Consider the following 21,856-nt stretch of genomic DNA (forward strand, 5'->3'; position numbering starts at 1 on the left):
ACCACGAGTGTGCAGAGACAAAGGATGGTGCTGCACATTCAGTGCAGATCACATCCACTGCCACTGCACATGTCACTTCAGTGCTGCCCGGGCCCTGCCTGCAGGGCTGGAGCTGGTTAATTTAACAGGAGCACAGTTATCCTCTCACCACGCCAGCAGCTGTTGGAGAGATTCATTTTGTTTCGGAAAGCTGTAAAAATGGGACAAAAGAAGCATTTAAAATGGTAATGGATGGAGCTGGAATATGCTGAGCATACACTGCTGGTGAAAACTGCAGCTTCACTGCAACACAGCGGTCCAGAGATGCAATTCATCAAAGATTATGGGTAACATTTCACAGGGAGAAGGAATTATTGCCTTCATTAGCTGCCTGTTATTATATGCACAGCCTCTTGCCAAGGCTGCAATGAAAGGATAGCTCTATCTCTCTCTCTCTCTATATCTCTGTATCTGTTTCCTTATTTCTAACTGGTACTAGGGAGATTTCCTGGGCCTATGTTTAAACCCACCACCTGAGCTGTAAATCCCATTCCATGTGCCTGCGCCAGTCGCGCACCCCTGGTATGGAGTGAGGATGGGTTTGAATGAGGCCATGCCGGTGATGCTCAGCCATGGGCCATCTGCCTCATGGGCAGCACTGACCTGTGACAGCAGCATGAGTTACCATATGGCCGAGAGGGAAACCTGGATGTGCATCTCTTATAATTACTGGGAAGAATCTAAGGAATGTCCAGGGAACAACAAAAAAGCGACTAAACCAAGCACAAAGGCAGCACACCGACTACACGAATACTCGCACCAGCTTTCCCTGCATACGGTAAGCAGAGTTTAGAATCAGTTGAAACATGGGTGCAAGTTTAAATTGATTGAAAATGGCAAATGATATTTGCTTGAGCGCCCTAACACCGTGTGGTGAATGTCACCAGGAGGTGACCTGTGCTTCACTGCCTGCCCGCTGGGAATGGAGAGCTGGAATTCCATACTCATGTCGAGGAAAATGGGCCAGGCTTGGCCTCTCTGTATCTTCCCATCCTCCCCCACTAGATCCACAAGCATGGGTAAATTTATGGCCCACTTATAGAATCCCAGCCCGGTTTGTGCTGGAAGGGACCTCAAAGCTCCTCCAGCTCCAACCCCTGCCACGGGCAGGGACCCCTTCCACTAGAGCAGCTTGCTCCAAGCCCCTGTGTCCAACCTGGCCTTGAACACTGCCAGGGATGGGGCAGCCACAGCTTCTCTGGGCACCCTGTGCCAGCGCCTCAGCACCCTCCCAGGGAAGAGCTTCTGCCTAAGAGCTCAGCTCAGCTCAGTCTCCCCTCGGGCAGGTTAAAGCCATTCCCCTGGGGTTTGCCTTTCCCATCTCCTGCTAAAGACCACAGGAAGAGCTTGACGTAGATCCACCACGATCTTCTGCTGCAGGGCTCAATAGAGCTGGTCCTTTGATGCTTAGCAGCAGCATTTGAAAAGGGTAATTCCACTACAAATTAATTATTTGGGATAAAGTCTTTTGGGAATAAGCTGGATACTATTCGTTCTCCACACGCGCACACATATACACACACACACATATATATACATTAATAGAAGTCTATAGCATTTTCCTGTCAGGCTGGATTCCCAAGCAGTGTGTAACAGAGAATGACAAGATGACTTATAATTAAAGCTATTTGACAACTCCTTTGCCATCTGAAGAGCAGCACGTGGCAGCTCGGCCTTGGCTCTTGTACTCCCACCAGATCGGGTTAAATTTATCTGTATTAATCACGCACTGCTTTTAGACTAGTGGCTGATTCTGCACTGCTTGTTTTGCCCTTTAGAAACCTTGTTTTCTGTAATTGCTGCTCTCACCCCTAATTATGGGGGTATTTCACTTGGGTAAAGAATGCTTATGAGCGAATTTGCAATACATTTACATTAGAATGGTTTATAAAAAGACAAACCTATCAGAAGGCAGTCATTATGGTATTGGAAAACATGGCGTGATAGCTATAAAATATGTGCACATGTTGTGTTGTAGATATGAGATGTCACTATTGGTTACATAGCCAGAAATGATAAATAGCAGCAATTTGCTTTCCAGTGAAAGAATTTAAAGTATTTCTCTTCTGTATCTGCAATAGTGAGGATTTAAAAGCTTTATCAGCACATGGTCCTCACAGAGATCTATGTGTAAGGTAGAGCACTGTGTTTATAGCTGGGGTCCCTGATGCTGTTGGAGCTGGCAGGGCTGAAGATTTCCATTGGGAAATAGAGCCTTTAACTGAGAGCATCTCCAGGGGCTGCTCGGGATCAAGAATTTTGTATCTGGGGACTTCTGAAACCTGCAGACAAAGCCAGGTTGGACACAGGGGCTTGGAGCAAGCTGCTCTAGTGGAAGGGGTCCCTGCCCGCGGCAGGGGTTGGAGCTGGAGGAGCTTTGAGGTCCTTCCCACCCAAACCAGGCTGGGATTCTGTGAATAACTGACACAGCTCTGAAAGACAGGGAAACAATAAACCCACTGCAGTCTGTCCAGAACCTGGCTGCTCTCAAGCATCATTTCTTGTTATAGATCTCCAGGTCTCAGATAGGGATCAGCTGCAGCACTCTCACAGGACATTCAAAGGGGAGGGTTTCCAAGCTGGGGGCACCCAATCAAGCTGTAAATGCGGATCTAATGTGGAAAACACAGGCTGACACCCAGACCGTGGCTCCGGCTGCTCCGGGGGGAAAGGCAGCCAAGGGCGAGCGGTCAGGGCCAGACGTCAGCCTCCATCACAGCCCTGATGAGGAGCCCTGGCTCCTGCAGGCTGATGCTGCTGCCTGATCCAACTGAACACCCTGCTCCTGCCTACTGACCTTCCACAGCAGGTTTTAGGCAGCTTGGCTACAATTAACACCCTCAGAGACATGATAAACTCTACATACACAGCCTTTAGGATTCTATGGTCACTCTTCTCATATGAGAAGGTTGCTCTGATTTGATGATGTGTGAATATTTTACAGCCCTCTTACCTTCATGGCCATGACAGCGCTGCTAACACAAGCTGGTATCTCCTTGACAGCCATTCTGACCCTCATTTCATCAATTTGCTGTGTCCCTCGGGTGTGTTCTTGTTTATAACAAGAAGGAAACTGGCCATTGGGGCAATCTCATCAGAAAAGCCATTGACAGAACAAAGTCTCCTACATCTGCCTCTACACATCTGCAGAAGGCAATCACAGGTCTGAGCTGCTTGGACACATTCTCCTTTCCTGGGGGAGGTTTATCTGGGGTTTCTGATGACCTGGAAGTGCTGGGCTGCATCCCCAGGTCTGGGGAGAGCCCCCTGCAGTCCTGTGTCCAGCAGGGCTGGAACGGGATGATCTTTAAGGTCCCTTAAACCCAAATCATTCTATCATTCTGTGGTAGAGACCATAAAGCAAAGGACTGTCCCAGGTACCTGCCCTTTCTTAGCTTGCCTAGGAAGGACAACGAGAAGATGCTGCTGTAATAAAGCAGGAAAACCTCAGCAGATCTGCTCAGTGCGTTCCTGTGGGATTCAGCCAACAGCAAGCAGCAGCCTCTTTACAACCCAAGACCTCTCCACAATGAAGGAGCTTCCCCAGACATGCCTGGAACCTTCCCTGTGCTGGAGCCATCCGTCAGCACCAGTGATGCTGTTCTTCCCGCCCCAGGACATCCAGCTCAGCTCAGCTCTAAATTCAGACTGACATTGTCAGTTCCACGCACCTCAGTCTGTACCAACCCCTGCAAGATTAAAGCAGAAATATTGGGAGCAAGACACCCAACGCTTTCATATAAATTGACAGTTACTAATCTGCTGGAAATCACTTCATTTTCACTGAGCCCAATTCTGCTCTTTGCGGAGATTAAGAACATTACACGAGATTTACAGTGCAGTGAAAATGAGCAGCCACGGAGTCCTGTCCTTTATATCCTCCTGGGAATGATGCTCCCTCAATTGCAGTCATCCTGATGGCTTGAATTTCCCCTGCTCAGTTCACTTTGAACCAAGACGTGTTGGGTCACCCTGCACAGCACAGACTTGCCAGTTAGTATTCTAAGCACGTAGCTCATTAGCCTGATCTCTGTATACTGCTGTGAGCAGAAGCATTTACAACCCCTTTCAAAATGCGTGAAGAGATATATATATATGTATATATGCTCAAGGCCAGGTTGGACACAGGGGCTTGGAGCAAGCTGCTCTACTGGAAGGTGTCCCTGCCCATAGCAGAGGGTTGGAGCTGGGTGAGCTTTAAGGTTTCTTCCTGCCCAAACCACTCTGTGACTCTACATATACAGAAGGCGGCTGCTGGAGCATTTACAGGCAAATTTCAGCTGCAGTAACTCATCATCTCCCATGTGCATTGTTTCTGGCAAAGTGTGCTGCTGACCTTAAAAAAAACCCAACCTCTTCTGAGCACTGAAGTACTCCAGTAAAACAGGACCATTTGATCATGGAGCCAATAAACAGTGATCTAAAGAACAGTAATTCTCTCCGCACCAGACAGCCCCATGGACAGACCCAGCACGAGAGCAGAAGGGGGTGACCCACAGGACCTGGGGGGACACTTGCCAGGGGAATGCCACCTGCCTGCTGCACTCACACTGGTGATCCAGCGCCAAAGATCAGGATCTGAGCATTTGCCGTTGGTATTTCCAATGGCTGCTGCAGTAGGAAATACTGCTCCATGGGAGCAGGCAAACACGGCAGCCCTCCTGACAGGAGCTTCTCTCCATCCTTCTGGTGCTGAAAAGAGGTACATAATCTTCTTTGAATAGTAATACTTCCAGTGTTTTAATTAAGATTGAAGGTTTAATTAAGGTTGTAATTATAGTACTGCTTTCTACTGCCAATAGGAAACATTTACAGTCACGAATCAAACTGGATCATCACCTCAGTGTGATCCATCTTCATGGAGGGAATATTTAAGGATTATTAGATTTAGATCAGATATTGGGAATTACGATTTTATATAAACCCCCAATGCTCAGTTAGATTTGACTAAACATACGCTTAGACACATGCTGCTAAAGTATACACACACTCATGAACAAGCTCATGCCTCAAGTACAGATTTTCCTTATGCAAAGCTGGGCTTCACGTGTTTCAGATGTTATTTCTTTCGAATCACGGTACTGTCAGTGTTGAAAGGGACCTCTGCACGCAGACCCAGTATGACCGTTATCATATTGAGTTATAATAAATGTTTGAAATTTAACTGAGATAACTGGAAAAAAAGTGAAGATCAAGAAAAATGTCTCTCAGTTTAACTGACACCTTACTTATTTGGAAATACATAAGTGCTGCCTACCCCTGGGAGACCCCAGTCTCCCATATGACTTGAGGACACACTAAAGTAACGAAGGCAATGGCGTAATGCAGTGTCCCAGAACTGCTGAAAACAGCACAACCCACCAAGCAGCAGCTCGGTGTCCTGAGCACACACTGGTTCCAGTCTCCTTTTTCCTTCCGTACAGTGGGTGCCCTGAACCCCCACCCAACGTGAGCACTGCACATTCCAGGAGGGCTGCTGTCCCCATGTTTTCCAGCCAAATAACTCATTACAGCATAAATTAGGAAAAGAAGGAAGTGGAATTGTGAAATAAATACTTTTCTGAATGCTGTTTGTCTTTCCAATCCAAAATGAAAAGTATTTCCATTTAAATGGACGTTTAAATGGAAGCCATTAAAATGCCTGTTTCTAAAGCAGCAGGACTGCTCGCATAAATCCTACACTGCCTCCCTACTAACTCTTTGTGAAGTGTGACCAGGGGTCTAAACCCATGAAGGCAGCATTTGTGATTATATCATACTGAAATTCAACACCTAAATTACTGAAGTAAACCAGAGATAAAGAAATAACGTTTAGATAAAGACTAACGCTTCATCAGAAGACTCTTAACCTGAGCAAGAGGCTACCAGCCGTGTAAAGGAAGGTACATGGTGCCTATAAGCCTATAACACCCAGGTTTGTTATCAGTCCATCCTACCTGTTGGGAGCTCTGGGTTTCCTTCCTGCCTCGTGCTTCCAAGGGCTGGGCAGTTCCTTCACCATCCTGTGCCTTGGGGAGCTTCGCCGCTCCGCATCCAGGGAACGCCGCAGAAGGGAGCTCGACCTTGGCCTTCCCCAGCAGCCCCAGGCTTGGGCACTCGGCCGCAGTTCCCGTGGGGTGGATCCCGCTGTGGGATTTCTCCTGGATTTCCCCTCCTTCACCTGTTTTTCCAGAGGGTCCATTTCCCTTCCTGGCTCCTGCAGCAGCTGCCTGGGCTGGGGCTCTGTGGCACTTGTGCTCCCCAGCCTCACAGTGGTGATCTTCTGTTCCCTCTCGCTGCCTCCCCCAGCCCAGAGCGGGTGGGTCAGGGATCCTGTGGTTTACCTTCACCCTTGTCCAGGTCAAGCCTTTTGCTGGGACGATGTTAAGCCTCGTTAATCCCTCAGGAACAGCACATTATAATTTATTGTGCCATTTTTCACTGGGCCGTGGGCCATGGTCTACTGAAAACACAGCAGAATCCTGCAGCTGGATTTCCTGAACACAGCTTCATGTTCTTCCCTAGACCTGGGCTTGCGGGATATACAGCAAACCATTGGACATACCCTGTGTTATGAAGGAATACCATGGAACGAAACACTTCATTTCCACTCGCGTTTCTCTTCTCATGAGTTACTCCTAAAATCTTCTTCCAAGCCAGACTCTGAACTAACTGAATAACAAATATAAACGCGTGACACATAAACCAGGACACGGTCACTTCTCCAGAGAAGCAATTTACTGCCTGCTCAGCAGGGAACCAAATGAATTCAGTTTATCTGAATCAGAATAGCGCTCCTTACGTAAAGCTGAGAGCTCCTCGAGCAGCAGAGCCAGCGCTTCCTCCGGCAGTCACTGAGGGGTTGGCTTTCTTTGGCGCTGTAGTTCTGGCTCTTCAGGATGCTCACTCAGAGATTCCAGTGGTGCAGACGTGCCCTGTGCAGAACTGGCCACGTACCCCGGTGCAGCTTCAGTCTGCAAGGCTCAGAGAGGCTGCACCTCCCACCGCCAGTAGCAAAAGAGGAGAGATGTTTGTGGGGTTTGGAGTGGCAAAGTCTCTCTTTCTGCCTTGGTAATCAATGCTGTCTTCCTGCTAGCAACAGCAGAAGTAATTGTAGCCTCCTCAGCAGGCTGAAACGAGACAAGATACACAAACATGGATCAAAGACCAGGACAGCTGGGCAAAAATGACACGCAGGAAATTTCTGCAAGGGTTATATTATGATTATCCATTTGAATTGTACAATGGAATAGGTTGCACTGGAATGGGTTGCTCAGGGAGGTTGTGAATGCTCCATCCCTGGCAGTGTTCAAGGCCAGATTGGACAAAGCCTTGGGTGCCATGGTTTAGTGTGAGGTGTCCCTGCCCATGGCAGGGGGGTTGGAACTGGATGATCTTCAGGTCCTTTCCAACCCTAACTGTTCTATGGTTCTATGATTCTGACTGATAGCAAAGGGTCTGTGTTATTTTCTGTTGACATTGATGGGTAATGAGGAACATTCCCCTCAATGCCACCCATGATGTGGTGCCATCTCTGGAAGCACAAATGGATTGGGAATTTATCTCCTATTTACCTGGGGAAAAGGGATATTTAGGCAAGTCTAGGGCCCTACGGCATGATGCTTGGAGAAACATTTATAAGTGACACATTTTGCCCTCAAGCGTTCTGGTAGCTCAGCCTGAAGCAGGACAAGGTTCAGCCTGTGAGCCATGCAGGGAGAAGGGCAGCGGATTTCCATGGATTCCAGCAAGGATCAGCTGGAAAACCCCCTGATGTAGTCAGCAGAGGCTGGGGTTCACCCTGCTTTGCTAGAAGCTTCCTTGCTTTTCAGCCTGCTGGGTTTTAATCTCTCCCTGCCCTTCCTTCTGGAGAAGGGAATTCTGTTGGACAAGTTTTAGCTTGCGGGGCCCAGGTTTCACGTCTTCTACAGGCTTTAGAGATTTCCATGTCGGGGCTATCTGGGCACCCAGAACCCCCAGTACTGCCAAAGCAGCCTGAGTAGCGACGGGAAGCTCTACAAGAAGAGGGCAGGCAGGAGGTGGTCCGAGGCTTACCTTCCGCACGTGGCCTGAAGGGCTATGACCAAAGAATGAAAGCTAAAGAGAAGAATAAAAACAAAAACAGAAACTGAAAAGGGGAGGGAAGAGAGGAGAAAATGGAAGAGAAGAAAGAGGTTAAGAGTTTACAGTGTGCTCAGCTGAGAAACAAGCTGCGCTTACAGAGCGCAACACAACTCGGTTGAAATGAAGTGTGAAGTAAGCTCGAGCCCCCATGGCCCTCACCGTGATGAGAGGCATCCTCTGCCCCAGGCACAGCCAGGGGCTCAGGAGAAACGGGGAGGAAGAGAATCAGCTGAATTCTCGTGATACCTCAAAACAACCCCAAGCCAACACTGCTAAGGCTCCCTCCATCTAGTGTCAGGTGAGTGCCCAGCTCAGCCCTGTTGTACCTGAACAGGTTCTCCCATGGCAATTTCATGAGAAATAGATGGTTTCAGATGAGCATAATTCAAGGGTAAAATTTAACAGTTATGGCTTGACTGCAGAAAGCTCCATGACATTAATGATGGTGACAGTGACTGCTGTGGCTGCAGGTGAGGACAGAGAACCTGTTCAGTCTGGAGAAGAGAAGGCTCCTGAAGGGGAGACCTGAGAGCAGCTCCAGTGCCTGAAGGGGCTGCAGGAAAGCTGGAGAGGGGCTTGGGACAAGGGATGTAGGGACAGGCCAAGGGGAATGGCTTTAACCTGCCCGAGGGGAGACTGAGATGAGCTCTTAGGCAGAAGCTCTTCCCTGTGAGGGTGCTGAGGCGCTGGCACAGGGTGCTCAGAGAAGCTGTGGCTGCCCCATCCCTGGCAGTGCTCAAGGCCAGGTTGGACACAGGGGCTTGGAGCAAGCTGCTCTAGTGGAAGGGGTCCCTGCCTGTGGCAGGGGCTGGAGCTGGAGGAGCTTTAAGGTCCCTTCCAACACAAACCATTCTAGGACCATTCTATGGTTCTCCCTGGGGAAGCCTGGCCAATGCAGCCACAAGTGCAATGCTGGGGATGGGAAGGAGATGTCCCAGGTCCTCCACCAGGACATGTGCTGGCCTCAGCCTCTGCTCTCTGGTGCTCCCCTCCCAGGGCAGCTGGACCCCACATCCCTGCTGTGTCCTGAAGGACAGCAGAAGGAAAGACTCAGTTTCAGCTGGTAACTTCTCCCTCTCAGGGGACCGATGCCAATGCGAGATGGTTTCCTGGTGTTCTCACATGAACTCACTGCACTGACACACACAAACAGAGACTGTTCCCTTAGCCAAGGTGAAGTTAGCAGATGGTCAGGTGCACATACAGGAACTGTTCGTCTGCATTACCTTACCTTTTCCTCTAACTCTTTTATTTGTCTTTTTTGGCCTTCAATTCTTTCTTCTAGCTCTTTAATTCTCTGTCAGATGTCAAATAAAGAAATATTTATTAACCAACCAAATACACACGTACCCGGAAGATGCATTAGTTTGGGAGATACAAATTGTATGTGCTGTGCTTCTAGAACACCAGATTGGGTTGTAAGCCGTAGATGAGTGCTCTGTGACTGTCACCACAAGTGACACTTCGGGAAAACCAAAGTGCCCTGTTTGCAGGGATCAGATCCAAGGGAAAGCACAACCTGACCCAGGAGCAGCCATTTCTGGTACAGCTCTAAGGAGAGGCTGGTGCTCCCCAGCTCATTACGTTCCACCTGAGGGACCATCCCAGCCCAGGTCTCACCCCAGCGGGCACCACTGCCTACCTGCTGTGCGTGCTGGATGAGCTCCATCCTTTCCCGCAGGATCTGGGCGTCCCTCTCCCGGAGCTCGCTCATCACCTGCCGCTTCCATTGCTCCACGGCGCTCTTCAGCTTCTCCTTCTCCTCTTCTGAAAGGAGTTCGGAGATTTTGGCTCCGGCTTCTTGCTGCAGGGCATCATAGAGCATGGCTTCTAATTCCAGAATTTGCTGATCAAAAACAACACGAGGCTGTGAGCTTCACCGCGCCTGGTTTTGTGAGGAGCTGAAAGCCCTGCCCTGGTAAGGGAACGGGAACGGTGGGGGGGCTGTGAGCTCAGCAGTGAGGAAAGCTCAGTACATGGGGGAAACACTTCAGGATGCTTTGATCCCGTGCTCTGAGCAGCACTGGACCTGGTTTGGCCCCTGCGCCCAGCCGAGTCTGCCTCTCCGCAAATGTGTGGGTGTCAGTGCCTCCTTTATGGAGATGGGAGATGGCCACAGGGAGGAAAGGCAAAAGAAAAATAAAACAAGAAGGGAGAAGGGGAAAGAAAAAAGGGGAAAGGAGAAAAAATCAAAAGGAAAAGGAAAAGGACAAGAGAAAAATCAAAAAGAGAAAAAAGGGGAAGGCAAAAGTGTAAAGGGAAAAGGGGACACTTCCCTGGCAGTGCTCAAGGCCAGGTTGGACACAGGGGCTTGGAGCAAGCTGCTCTAGTGGAAGGGGTCCCTGCCCGTGGCAGGGGTTGGAGCTGGAGGAGCTTTGAGATCCCTTCCAACCCAAAGCATTCTGTGATTCCATGAAAATGGAAAAGGAACAATGGTTCTGAAGACTCATTTTGCGAGTTGCGGGTATTTAAATGCAGTGTTCAGTCTCTCAGTTTTCTGTTTGCAGCAGCAGAGGACAGGGCAGCACCAGCTCCTGCCAGAAAGGAACAGCTCCCTGCTGTGTGCTTGCAGCAGCTGGTACCGATGAGCTTAAAGTACCTGGTGTGAGTGTGTTTCCAGCCCTCCCTGGCAGAGCTGTCAGCTCTGAGAGCTTTATGCTCATGAAAAATGTATCTGGAAGCTGGGCTCTGCTCCTGCAGTCTCAGGCTGCAGAGATTTCACTGCCTCAGAAAATGCCGCTCACAGACAGATGTGCCCTCCAGATGTACCGAGACACACGAGTGTGTGGGAAGCAGGCTCGGAAGGTTTCCCCAGGTCACCAAGGCCAGCAGCCTCCTAGGGCAGGTGACCCAGACAATGCCTGCTGCCTCGGAGCCCAAGGTAGTCCTTCATGCAAGCCAAAAGCAAGCGGAAGTCTTTTTGATCAATACAGAGCAGGCCTGATGCAGAGCAAGAGACAAAGCAGCCCCTGACGGCCCCTCCGCACACCCTCCACAGAGCTGCTGGGGTCGTGCAGGGCTCTCCATGGCCTCAGAAGGGGACTGTGATGGCGCAGGTTGAACCTTGCAGGGCTCTCCATGGCCTCAGGAGAGGACTGTGATGGTGCAGGTTGAACCTTGCAGGGCTCTCCATGGCCTCAGAAGGGGACTGTGATGGTGCAGGTTGAACCTTGCAGAGCTCTCCATGGCCTCAGGAGAGGACTGTGATGGTGCAGGTTGAACCTTGCAGGGCTCTCCATGGCCTCAGAAGAGGACTGTGATGGTGCAGGTTGAACCTTGCAGAGCTCTCCATGGCCTCAGGAGAGGACTGTGATGGTGCAGGTTGAACCTTGCAGGGCTCTCCATGGCCTCAGAAGAGGACTGTGATGGTGCAGGTTGAACCTTGCAGGGCTCTCCATGGCCTCAGAAGAGGACTGTGATGGTGCAGGGTGAACCTTGCAGGGCTCCCCATGGCCTCAGGAGAGGATTGTGATGGTGCAGGTTGAACCTTGCAGGGCTCTCCATGGCCTCAGGAGAGGATTGTGATGGTGCAGGTTGAACCTTGCAGAGCTCTCCATGGCCTCAGAAGAGGACTGTGATGGTGCAGGGTGAACCTTGCAGGGCTCTCCATGGCCTCAGGAGAGGACTGTGATGGTGCAGGGTGAACCTTGCAGGGCTCTCCATGGCCTCAGGAGAGGACTGTGATGGTGCAGGTTGAACCTTGCAGGGCTCTCCATGGCCTCAGGAGAGGATTGTGATGGTGCAGGGTGAACCTTGCAGGGCTCTCCATGGCCTCAGGAGAGGACTGTGATGGTGCAGGGTGAACCTTGCAGGGCTCTCCATGGCCTCAGGAGAGGACTGTGATGGTGCAGGTTGAACCTTGCAGAGCTCTCCATGGCCTCAGGAGAGGATTGTGATGGTGCAGGTTGAACCTTGCAGGGCTCTCCATGGCCTCAGAAGGGGACTGTGATGGTGCAGGTTGAACCTTGCAGGGCTCTCCATGGCCTCAGAAGGGGACTGTGATGGTGCAGGTTGAACCTTGCAGGGCTCTCCATGGCCTCAGAAGGGGACTGTGATGGTGCAGGTTGAACCTTGCAGGGCTCTCCATGGCCTCAGGAGGCTGCTGCACCAGTGTGGGCTGTACCTCCAGAGGGGCTGTTTGACGATGCTGTTGATGTCTGGTGTGGTAACTCAGCTCAGTTAAAAATCATCAAGTTTTCCCACCTGAGGCGGCCAGACCAAAGAATAGGAGCATTTACAAGAATAACAGTATCATGGCTGAAGTTCTGGACACTGATGCTAACTGAGGGACAGTAACCACGGTATCGCTGGGAGATGGGATCAGATCTCAGAAGACTTTGCTTTCACTTTCAAAACCATCACCAACATCCTTGCTAACCATCACTGCCTCAACAAAATGCTGCTGTTTGAAACATGGGTTTCTGTTGGGCCCCAAACTCAGTTAAATGACTGCTGTGCTCTGAGATTACACTGACTTGTGAAGGAAGAAGAGTGTGGGGGATTTCACAGCCTCCAGAGCAGCAGCAGCAGCAGGAGTCTGTGTGTGTGAGCCAGTGTTTCTCAGAGCAAAACCCCCCACCAGCAGCCCAGGGAGTGAAAACCATGCAAGAAGCTCAGTGGTTATGGCTGGTAATCCTGTTGGCTGCAGTCAGTGGGGAACATTAGCAGCTCCTCATCCCAAGGGGCACAAAGAAAACATGGAAGTGAAACAAATTAAACAAATCAAAAGAGCTTTCACCACTCTAAATTCAGGGCAGAACAAAGCTTCCTTCCTGCTTTCAGGCTGCTTTCATGCCCGGGAGTAAAGCCCATTGCTTCTCCTGCAGACATGATGTGATGCCTCAACATGAGCCAGCATTACCCAGTATGACTCCCCATGAGCTGGCTTCAGTTTGCACTTGAGCCCAGAGCCCCCCTGTGTGCTGGGTGCACCCCCAGAGTGTGAGCAGCAGCTCAGGGAGGGGATCCTGCCCCTCTGCTGCGCTCTGGGGAGACCCCCCTGCAGCCCTGGTCCAGCTCTGGGGCAGCAGCACAAGAGGGACGTGGAGCTGCTGGAGTGAGGCCAGAGGAGGCCATGGGGATGCTGTGCACAGACACTGGTTCCAGATATAGCTCAGCTTGTGGCAAAATCGGTCTTGAAAATCATCCTTACAGGCAGAAAATGTATTGAGTAAAAGCTCCCCCAGATGGTTTGTGATCAAAATAGAGAACAGGTATCCAGCATGAGAGGCATAAATATTGCTTCTCAGAAAGCGTAACTGTGCTTGAGATTTAACAGGAACTGACAGAATGAGATACACTGATATGCAAATGTGTGTCTTTCATGAGTATGTGTTGACCTTTTCTCTAATTGAAGGAAACAAGACAGCAGATGACTGAGGAGATGGTTGTCCCTGCCCACGGCAGGGGGTTGGAACTACAAGATCTCTTCCAACCCAAACCATACCGGGATTCTTTGATATGGTTGAAATGGCTTAGGATCAGCTAATGACGAACCTGGCCTAAAAGCAGTTTCATTTCAAGTGTGCAGAATCACACAATGCCTCCAGCTGTTCTGGTTACAGAGGCTGGAACCTAAGATCTAAGATGTCCAGCCTAACAGCTCTCATTTGGAGGAGAAAGAGAACTTACTGAAAGCATCATTTTCTTGCCAGTCATTTTCTGAAACCTCTGCTACGTTAGAACTTGGGTTTCACGAGTTGATGTTCAGGTCCTAACCCTGTAAGGTCCACCCAAACACAAGGAACCCTGTCCAGAAGGAATTCACTGTTAGTGCAGAGCATGGAGGGGGGTGTTTAAAACTCAGCCTATTTAGTCCTTGGGTCACTCCATGTGCAGTCCTGTCCAAAGCAGAGCTTTTCTATAGGGAGCAGACCACATGTATTACACAAGGGAAGTTAATCAAGATGCCATCATTGAAGTGGTTTTCCTCACCTTGTGAGCTTGGTCCAGGGACTGTTTCCTGAAGTCGAGCTCATCATCCAGGTAACCCTTCTGCTTGCTGAACAGCTCCTGGGGACAGGGGAAGAGGCATCAGTGCAATGGCATCTACTGGGATGCTCTTCTGCTGCTTCTCCCACGGTTCCTTCCCTTGGTACCTTTTCATTCTCAAGGTCCAGCATCTTCTGCTGCAGCGCAGACTCTGTCACTTCTATCTGCTGTAGCCACTGCACAAAACAGAGAGCAGGGGATTAAGCCCACATGGCAGAGGCAGCACACCTCGTATTCAGTGCTTACTGTGACTTCAGGAGCTATCAGCACACACTGCAACTACTCACTTAAATTCACTAAATAAAGAGGAAAACTTACTCTATTCTTACTTTTTATTTTCTGCTATGTATATTGGGGGGAAAAAAGCATGATTTCAAAGCCATTTTACTAACTAAATAGCACTTAAATCTCAGCAATGTCTGTCTGTATTGCCTGAATGTCACCCTCATTTTGACAAAAACTAGCGTAATTCCACATAAAGAACCGCAGCATTTGGTGATGAAGCCATCACCCACCTCCCCTGTGCCTCCAGGTGAGCTGCTCTGAGGCTGCCAGGTGCTCTCACAACACGCATTTACCAATGAGTTTGGTTTTGATGTGCTGTCCTTACCTTTTCAGCCAGCGTGAGGACGGTCCTTGCTTGTATGACAACTACTTGCTCTTCGTTGGTCAGGTTCTGCACCAAAAGCAGAATAGAATTACAACAAATCCCAGTGTCTTGTTATTAATCCACTACTTGGGCCCTGCTGTATTAAATAAATATGAAATTAAATAATGTCCAAGGAACAAGAAACTGGGAAAATTAGTGTTGTAACATCATTGTTAAAACAAGTGTAACTCTTTGGGCTGAATTCTATCATGCATAGAGTTAATTCTTCCAAAAATCTCACGTTTACCAAAAAACCAGGTGACACTGGGCCTGTTTTTACCCAACAGGGAACAAACACAGTTACACAAGACAAGACCAAGCTTAGCACAGTGTGCCTTTCAGGAGAGATGCAGTTGTCAGTCCGCGAGTTCCTTCCATGCACAGTACATTAAGACACAATCCTTATTTTATGGGGCAAAGCCACGAGTTTGGAAAGTATCTGTGAAGATGTCAGCTTTTCAATCCAGGTTTTGCTGCTATGTTAGAACATTAAAGTATGGAAACCATGCTCTGTATGTGATTCCAAGCTTTGGTCTTACTCTGACCATAAATATCCCAGGAGGAAGGAATCCCTCCGGTCTGGAGCCACATTTGTTCCGATCCAGAGAGCCATGAGCTGTCATTCCCATGATTAGGAAGCTGATGGCTTTCTGCAGAGGCAGTGGTGGGGTCTCCCTGCAGTGGCCAAGGGCTCTGCTCCCCTCTGCCTGCACAGCCACGGGCTTTGTAGCTTTGCTTACAGATAGGAGTGCCGGGAACAAACACACCAAGGGCTTATAAACCTTCTGAATACCTAACTGTATGTGTAATAACTCACTTCCATTGGCTAAAGGAGAAATACTTTCAAATTCCTTATTATTTGCTGCTTCTTCTCATGCTGCTGTTGTAGCTTTTTGTTTAATATCATGGTTGCTACCAAAGGTTTATGGGGTTTAGGCAAAAGCAGAGCACAGAGCTGCTAGGATGCCAAAGCAAAGCAAAGCTGAGGCAGAGTAAGCAACAAAGGAGCCTGTGGGGACAGTGGCCAGAAGAAACTGAACACAATGCAAAATATTTTGCAAACCCTTGGAACACCCAGAGCAATGTTGTGACACCAGGATCCCGCGTGGCACTGCCAGGAGCCTGTAACCACCCCGTGAAGAGCCAGGGAATGCTGAGCTCACAGCCCCGTGCTTTGGCTGCAGGACAGGCTGTGCAGCAGCAACCCAAGGAGGCTTTGCTAGCTTCACATGAGGACTAACACTGACCAAAGCATGCACAATTTATTAAAGGAACATACACTTACGGCGTTATCCCCTAAAATGTCCAACTTTTTCATCAGCTCTGCTACTACTATGTCCTAACAAGAGAGAAATGGAAAAGCAGGAGTCAGAACAGAGCGCCTGGCTTCACTGAGGGGAAGGAAAACACGACAGGAGGATCCCTTACTGTTACACCTTCTGCCTCGCAGTACACCTGGAGAGGGCTTTTTCCCTCTGTAAAGGGGCCGTGGTGGAAGTTGATGGCAGGCGATCGCCGCTCCCGCTCCTGCAATGACAAGAGTCACTTGGCTATACCGCGTGGTACCTCCCCGACCACGGAGAGCCCGAGCAACACGGTGTGAAAAGGGCTGCTCTAACGGAGCCCATCACAAAGCCACGTTGTCACAGGGTGGCTTCATTTCAGGCGCACAGAGCACACGGACCCTTCCCTCTGCACCCGGGGTCTGCTGGCACTAAGAGCCAGGAACCAGAGCCATTCTCCAGCCAGACCTTGTGCTTTTGTGATGGCACTCGGGGCTGATGGGGACCTCACCTCACTGCACAGGGGATCAGCCATATATTATCAATGTAATATTAACAGTGCTCACATTTTCCCACCGTGCTGCTTCACTGGGCACCAACCATGACCACTTCCCTATCATTTCACTGCATTATATATTTGAACAACTATTGAACAAAAGAAGAAGCTCTTCCCTGTGAGGGTGCTGAGGCGCTGGCACAGGGTGCCCAGAGAAGCTGTGGCTGCCCCATCCCTGGCAGTGCTCAAGGCCAGGTTGGACACAAGGGCTTGGAGCAAGCTGCTCTAGTGGAAGGGGTCCCTGCCCGTGGCAGGGGTTGGAGCTGGGAGAGCTTTGAGATCCCTTCCAACACAAACCAACCTGTGATTCCATGATTCTATACACTTACATCTAATACAATATAGTGTTTACATCTCCCTTACTTGTGTCTGCTTTGTTAATCTCTCTTTGGAGAATTTAAATACGTTTCCAAAAGCTTATAGATTCTGTTTGTACAGGTTAGATAATACACCAGAAAACAGAAGGCTCAGTGAAGTAACTTTAGCAACCTGGGGCACACGATTCCTCCTCTGCATGTTTAGCAAGAGGTGAAACAGAGCCATGGGTTTTGGCAATGAAAACAAAAGTTGCTTTTTCTTTTTCCTTCCCATGTATGATCTGTGCAGGTTTCACCTCTCTGCATTTTCAGGACAGATGGAGTACAGTAAATGTGTACCCGCATCATGAGCCAACCTACTGGAAGTTAAATTATTTAAGTAGCAAGATTGCCAGAATGACCTATGGAGAGCACTGGCAGTGATCCCTGGGTGTTTGGAATGTTTTTCCTCCTTCATTAGCACTTTGTCCCAAACCCTTTGCTCACATTCAGGGCAATATAACTCTTTACAGTACATATGGGCGAGTGCCCCCAGCCAGAGCTCACACAAACCAGGGCAGGACCAGGGCTGCAACACGTGCTCACTTCAAGCTCCAAGATCCTGAACTCCAGGAGCTCGTTCTGATCCTTCGCGTCCTGGACATCATGTTTCAAGCGAGCTTCCTCAGCTTCCATCTGTTTTATCTGCAAAACAAGGAGCCCGTGGTTAGCACTGCCCGCAGCGTCACTCGAGATCCACGTGCCTTGACCGTGCCAGGGAAACACAGGGTCAGTGTGAGCAGGGACATGTGGCACCAGTGATGGGGAATGGGGGCTCTTCTCCAGAGCCACCATCCTTAGTGACATGGACACTGTATGGGTTAACAGGGGTAGCCAGAAAACATGTAAGGGACAACAGGGAAGGCCAGAAACCCCTCCTCCTGGCAGGTTTATACGTATCATCTTATTATACACTAATTATTTCCATCAGAGCTGTGTGGCACAGATTAAAATACTGCACCTTCTGCGTCCCTTAAACTACAAATATTATTTGTATAATATGACTAGAAACATTGAATACCTTTTCTACCAGTTCCTGGTTTCTTCTATACAGCGCTTGCTTCTCCTCAATCCACTTCATGTCCTTGAGAAAGAAACGACCAATGCTGCAGGTGAAGCTGGCAATGGTTAGCACAAACACAGCAGCAAGTACTGCAGTAAATCATGCAGATAGAGGAGAGGGACAGAATAATGCTGCATGTGAAACTGTAATTCCATTATTTCCAAAAAGAACTTCCTAAGCTAAACTTTTCCATTATTTTAACAGTTTGCAGTATACAAATGGAACAGAAACACTCCAGTGACTAAGAACCTCTTTTAGGTTACAATATTAGTTTGCATTAAAAGGGATATTTCTAGCTATGTATCTACTATCGAATTTCTACTACACTGAAAATAAGTTAGGTATTTCTGATTATTAGGCAAAATAAACCTTGTTTTTAAACTGATTTCTTAGTTTGCTGAATATATAAAGCCCACAACCCCCAGGACATCATTACATATCAGGGGTCCGGCCACAGGTGTTACCTGCCCCTGCTCCGCGAGGGCCTTCTCCAGGTCTTGGATCTGAGCCTGCGAGCGGTGTATTTCTGCTTGGAGCTGCTCACGTGTCTGTGGGATATGAGGGGGAAAGACCAAAAAACCATCAATCAAACTTTCTGTAACAGACCAAAGCCAACACGGGGACAGAAAATGCTGAAAACATCAAACACTTTTAACCGATGGGGTTTAAAGTTCTGTGGCAGAATCAGTTTGCAGCAAAGCACACAGCAGGAGTCATTCATCATAGAAAGAAGTCTCTAAGACAGGGTAATAAGTTTGAGCCTGAACTCAGGATGGGCATAAGCAGCATCCCATTAGGGCAGCAAAATGCGAGTGGCCTCTCTCAGATGGCTATAGCAGCCTGCACTCAGCAGCCCTCCCTAACCTAGAACACGGCTTTTAAGAAAGGCAGTGTCATGCGAAGGTTCATTTCTCCATGAAAACACATTAAAATGACAATGCCACAGCTCTGGGCACACTTGTTTCCTTTAATTTTTGGTAAGTTAAGAAGCTCAGAACAGCCCCTACACATGTAACATTACACACTGGCCAACTGAGTTGCTCTGCATGCATGCAGTGCCCTATCTGATGGTCTTATTGTGTTGTGTGCAATTATTTACTATACTTATAGCTTCATGCTTATTTAAATACACACCACCTTCCTGCACGTGTTTTCTGGACAAGAAATGTGATTACTGTTAGCTGTTCTGTTCATTAAAGGTTGTTTTATAGAAAACTTTCTTTCCTCCAACCACTTATCTGCTCTTTATCTTGTTAGAATGAGCATGGCCCGATCTGCTTGCATTACCTGCATTGTTCTCTTTTTGTCTCACTATGGAAAAAGTGAAATGAAGGCACTTTTCAGGTCGGGCATGTCTTGTTTCTGATGATTTTCTTTACCTGTGCAGTAACTAAAACTTCAGAGCAGAGCATGTGCTTATCAGAATGTCAGCTTCAATGCACTGGGGCACTCAAGAGTGAGACTATCCATGATGGCCAAACAGGAAGGCTGCTGGGAGACATGGGATGCTGCTAAATCTGGATGGCTGAGAGGTGCTCACCATGGAGATTGTGATGAAATTAGCAGTTAATTCATTGAATTATTCAGTGGAAGAAAACCAGACTAGTTACAGAGCTAGGAAGGGTGAAATAGTATTGCAAAGATGGCATTGAGCTAGAGGAGTTTGGCTGTCGGAGAGGGGCTTTGGACAAGGGCCTACAGGGACAGGCCAAGGGGAATGGCTCTAACCTGCCCGAGGGGAGACTGAGATGAGCTCTTAGGCAGAAGCTCTTCCCTGTGAGGGTGCTGAGGCGCTGGCACAGGGTGCCCAGAGAAGCTGTGGCTGCCCCATCCCTGGCAGTGCTGAAGGCCAGGTTGGACACAGGGGCTTGGAGCAAGCTGCTCCAGTGGAAGGGGTCCCTGCCCCTGGCAGGGGTTGGGGCTGGAGGAGATTTGAGGTCCCTTCCAACACAAACCAGTCTTAGACTCAATGATTTTATGTCAGGTGTGTGCAGCCACATGGGCTGTATGAGGCAGATAGGCAGGCAGAAGAGCATAGGACACTTTGCAATGGAATTAAGAAAAAGAATCACAGATATAAGCTTTCTAAACATTTTTTGAGGAATCTCACAGAATCCAGAAGGAATTCAACACCAAGCATTATATAGTGAAGATAGATGGCCTAGGTTTTTATAGAGAAGCTTAATTTTAAAGTTTTCCCATTAAAAAATCTCTCTGAATTTCTCTTAGACTGATCAGAGGTGAAGAGACAAAACCACAGTAACAGTGGTTCCTCCAGCAGACCAGCCCTTCAGCTAGAGACCCTGCAGCCCCCATCAGCACCCACCCTGGCCGTGTCCTGCCCAACAAACATAAAACAAAGGAGCAAGTGCAAGTGGAAACCCCCATACAACGACAATCCTTTATTTTCATGTAATATAAGCCATTTAGACCTTAACTTCTCGTTCTGCATCCAATGTTCCTCCGACCTGTTCTTGCAATAGGGCGTATGCTCGTTGCAGAGCCTGGTACTCCATCGTCAGCTGCCGAAACCGCAGTTCTGTCTCTTCCTTGGCCATGCCCTGGAATTAAAGCCAAAGATGCATTGTGCTTGTTGCCTTTTTTCTGCAATGACAGTAAAAATATCTACTTTCTCTAAAAAATGACACAATTATGACTTTTAAAATGCAATTTGGGAAGCACAGTACTGAGGATCTCAGTTACGTGCCCTCAGACTGCTTCTCTTTTGTCCCATAAACATCTCTTGCACACCCTTACATAAAGAAAATGCAATATTGCAAATAAAAAAGATACTTTCCCCTGCCATGGGAAGGTAAAAGCCTGCCATCCATGTCACACACTTTGACTGGATCACCCTTTATTACTGGAGCAGGCAAAGTTATCACATTTAAAGATGAAAATATAACTTTCTCAAAACAACAACAGGTTTCCAAGCCAAGCCTGACAGCCTCACTCAAGCATTAAGACACTAATCTAGAGTTAATACTTGCAGCAATAATGACGTTGACATGAAAAGAACCCTTCATTCTTCCTCACTCTCCTTACAGTACCCAGCACTGAATGAGTTCATGTCAGGCTGACCAGAATACTTCATTCAACATGAAAGCAATTACACTGCTGGCTGCATGCAGACACTTTGTACTGTTCAACAGGGAACTTGTCAATACAGAAATGAGAGATCAAGACAGAAATACACTCAGGTCTCCTGCAGTGCAGCGCACACCCCGCAAGCACTCATGTATCTTTTATGAGGGAGATCAGAATTCTTTAGGCTCCCTTTTAACCGATCTCCTGACAAGGCATGGAAGAGGTGAAATGGCAGATGAAGAACTGCAGGCAGCAACCGTAATAAGCCTCAGTGTAAATACAATATAATAACCATAAAGAGTCATTATCAGGGCTTTTTTGTCCATGACAAGATTCTTGTTGAGCCCAGAGACATGTAACAGTGCAGGGATCTGACATGCACTTGGGAACGCACGTGTAGGGAAGCCCTGCAAGATACCAGGAATAGTAACTTTGATGTGTATCACCAGCTGCCTTTGCACTCTGCATTCAGAGCCTCCCTAAAAGACACAACGTCAGCAGGAGGGACAGCCCTTCCTCTGGAGACAGCGGTTTGAGGGGCTGTAACCTCTCCTCTAGAAACACAAACCTCAGGGCCCGAGGCTGTGCTCTGGGCTGAGCTCAGAACGACAAACAGAAGGATCTGAACCAAACTACACGTGCACAAACCTGCAGTAAACCTCAGTGTGAACAGATCTTCCCAGGCCTGTCCAACTGCTCGGTCACGTTAGACCTCTAACCTATAAATCC

The 21,856-nt window shown here is 48.6% G+C and overlaps 2 protein-coding genes across 42 annotated transcripts in view; one reads left to right on the top strand and one right to left on the bottom strand.

Annotated features, from left to right (window-relative positions):
- Positions 1 to 21,856, top strand: part of BNIP3 (BCL2 interacting protein 3) — a 235,040-nt gene that overhangs the window by 144,764 nt on the left and 68,420 nt on the right. The window lies entirely within an intron of this gene.
- Positions 1 to 21,856, bottom strand: part of JAKMIP3 (Janus kinase and microtubule interacting protein 3) — a 77,192-nt gene that overhangs the window by 4,004 nt on the left and 51,332 nt on the right. For 10 of the 40 annotated variants that reach the window (XM_061478634.1, XM_061478668.1, XM_061478656.1 and 7 more), the window contains 12 exons: positions 20,473 to 20,601; positions 18,505 to 18,588; positions 17,999 to 18,061; positions 17,485 to 17,622; positions 16,211 to 16,309; positions 16,062 to 16,121; positions 14,744 to 14,809; positions 14,241 to 14,309; positions 14,077 to 14,154; positions 9,785 to 9,988; positions 9,374 to 9,439; positions 7,818 to 8,115 (listed from right to left, as the gene is read on the bottom strand). In XM_061478634.1, coding sequence (XP_061334618.1) covers positions 7,828 to 8,115; positions 9,374 to 9,439; positions 9,785 to 9,988; positions 14,077 to 14,154; positions 14,241 to 14,309; positions 14,744 to 14,809; positions 16,062 to 16,121; positions 16,211 to 16,309; positions 17,485 to 17,622; positions 17,999 to 18,061; positions 18,505 to 18,588; positions 20,473 to 20,601 — 1,344 coding nt within the window. In that variant the 3' untranslated portion in view covers positions 7,818 to 7,827. Of the gene's footprint in view, positions 1 to 5,975; positions 7,149 to 7,817; positions 8,147 to 9,373; positions 9,440 to 9,784; positions 9,989 to 14,076; positions 14,155 to 14,240; positions 14,310 to 14,743; positions 14,810 to 16,061; positions 16,122 to 16,210; positions 16,310 to 17,484; positions 17,623 to 17,998; positions 18,062 to 18,504; positions 18,589 to 20,472; positions 20,602 to 21,856 lie in introns of those variants that run through there. The other 30 variants (XM_061478672.1, XM_061478670.1, XM_061478664.1 and 27 more) reach the window with 17 other exon arrangements.

This window comes from Pezoporus flaviventris, unplaced genomic scaffold, assembly GCF_033815535.1.
Source record: "Pezoporus flaviventris isolate CSIRO_AGI_PZ_B2104156 unplaced genomic scaffold, CSIRO_AGI_Pfla_v1 ptg000129l, whole genome shotgun sequence".
Lineage (NCBI taxonomy): Eukaryota > Metazoa > Chordata > Aves > Psittaciformes > Psittacidae > Pezoporus > Pezoporus flaviventris.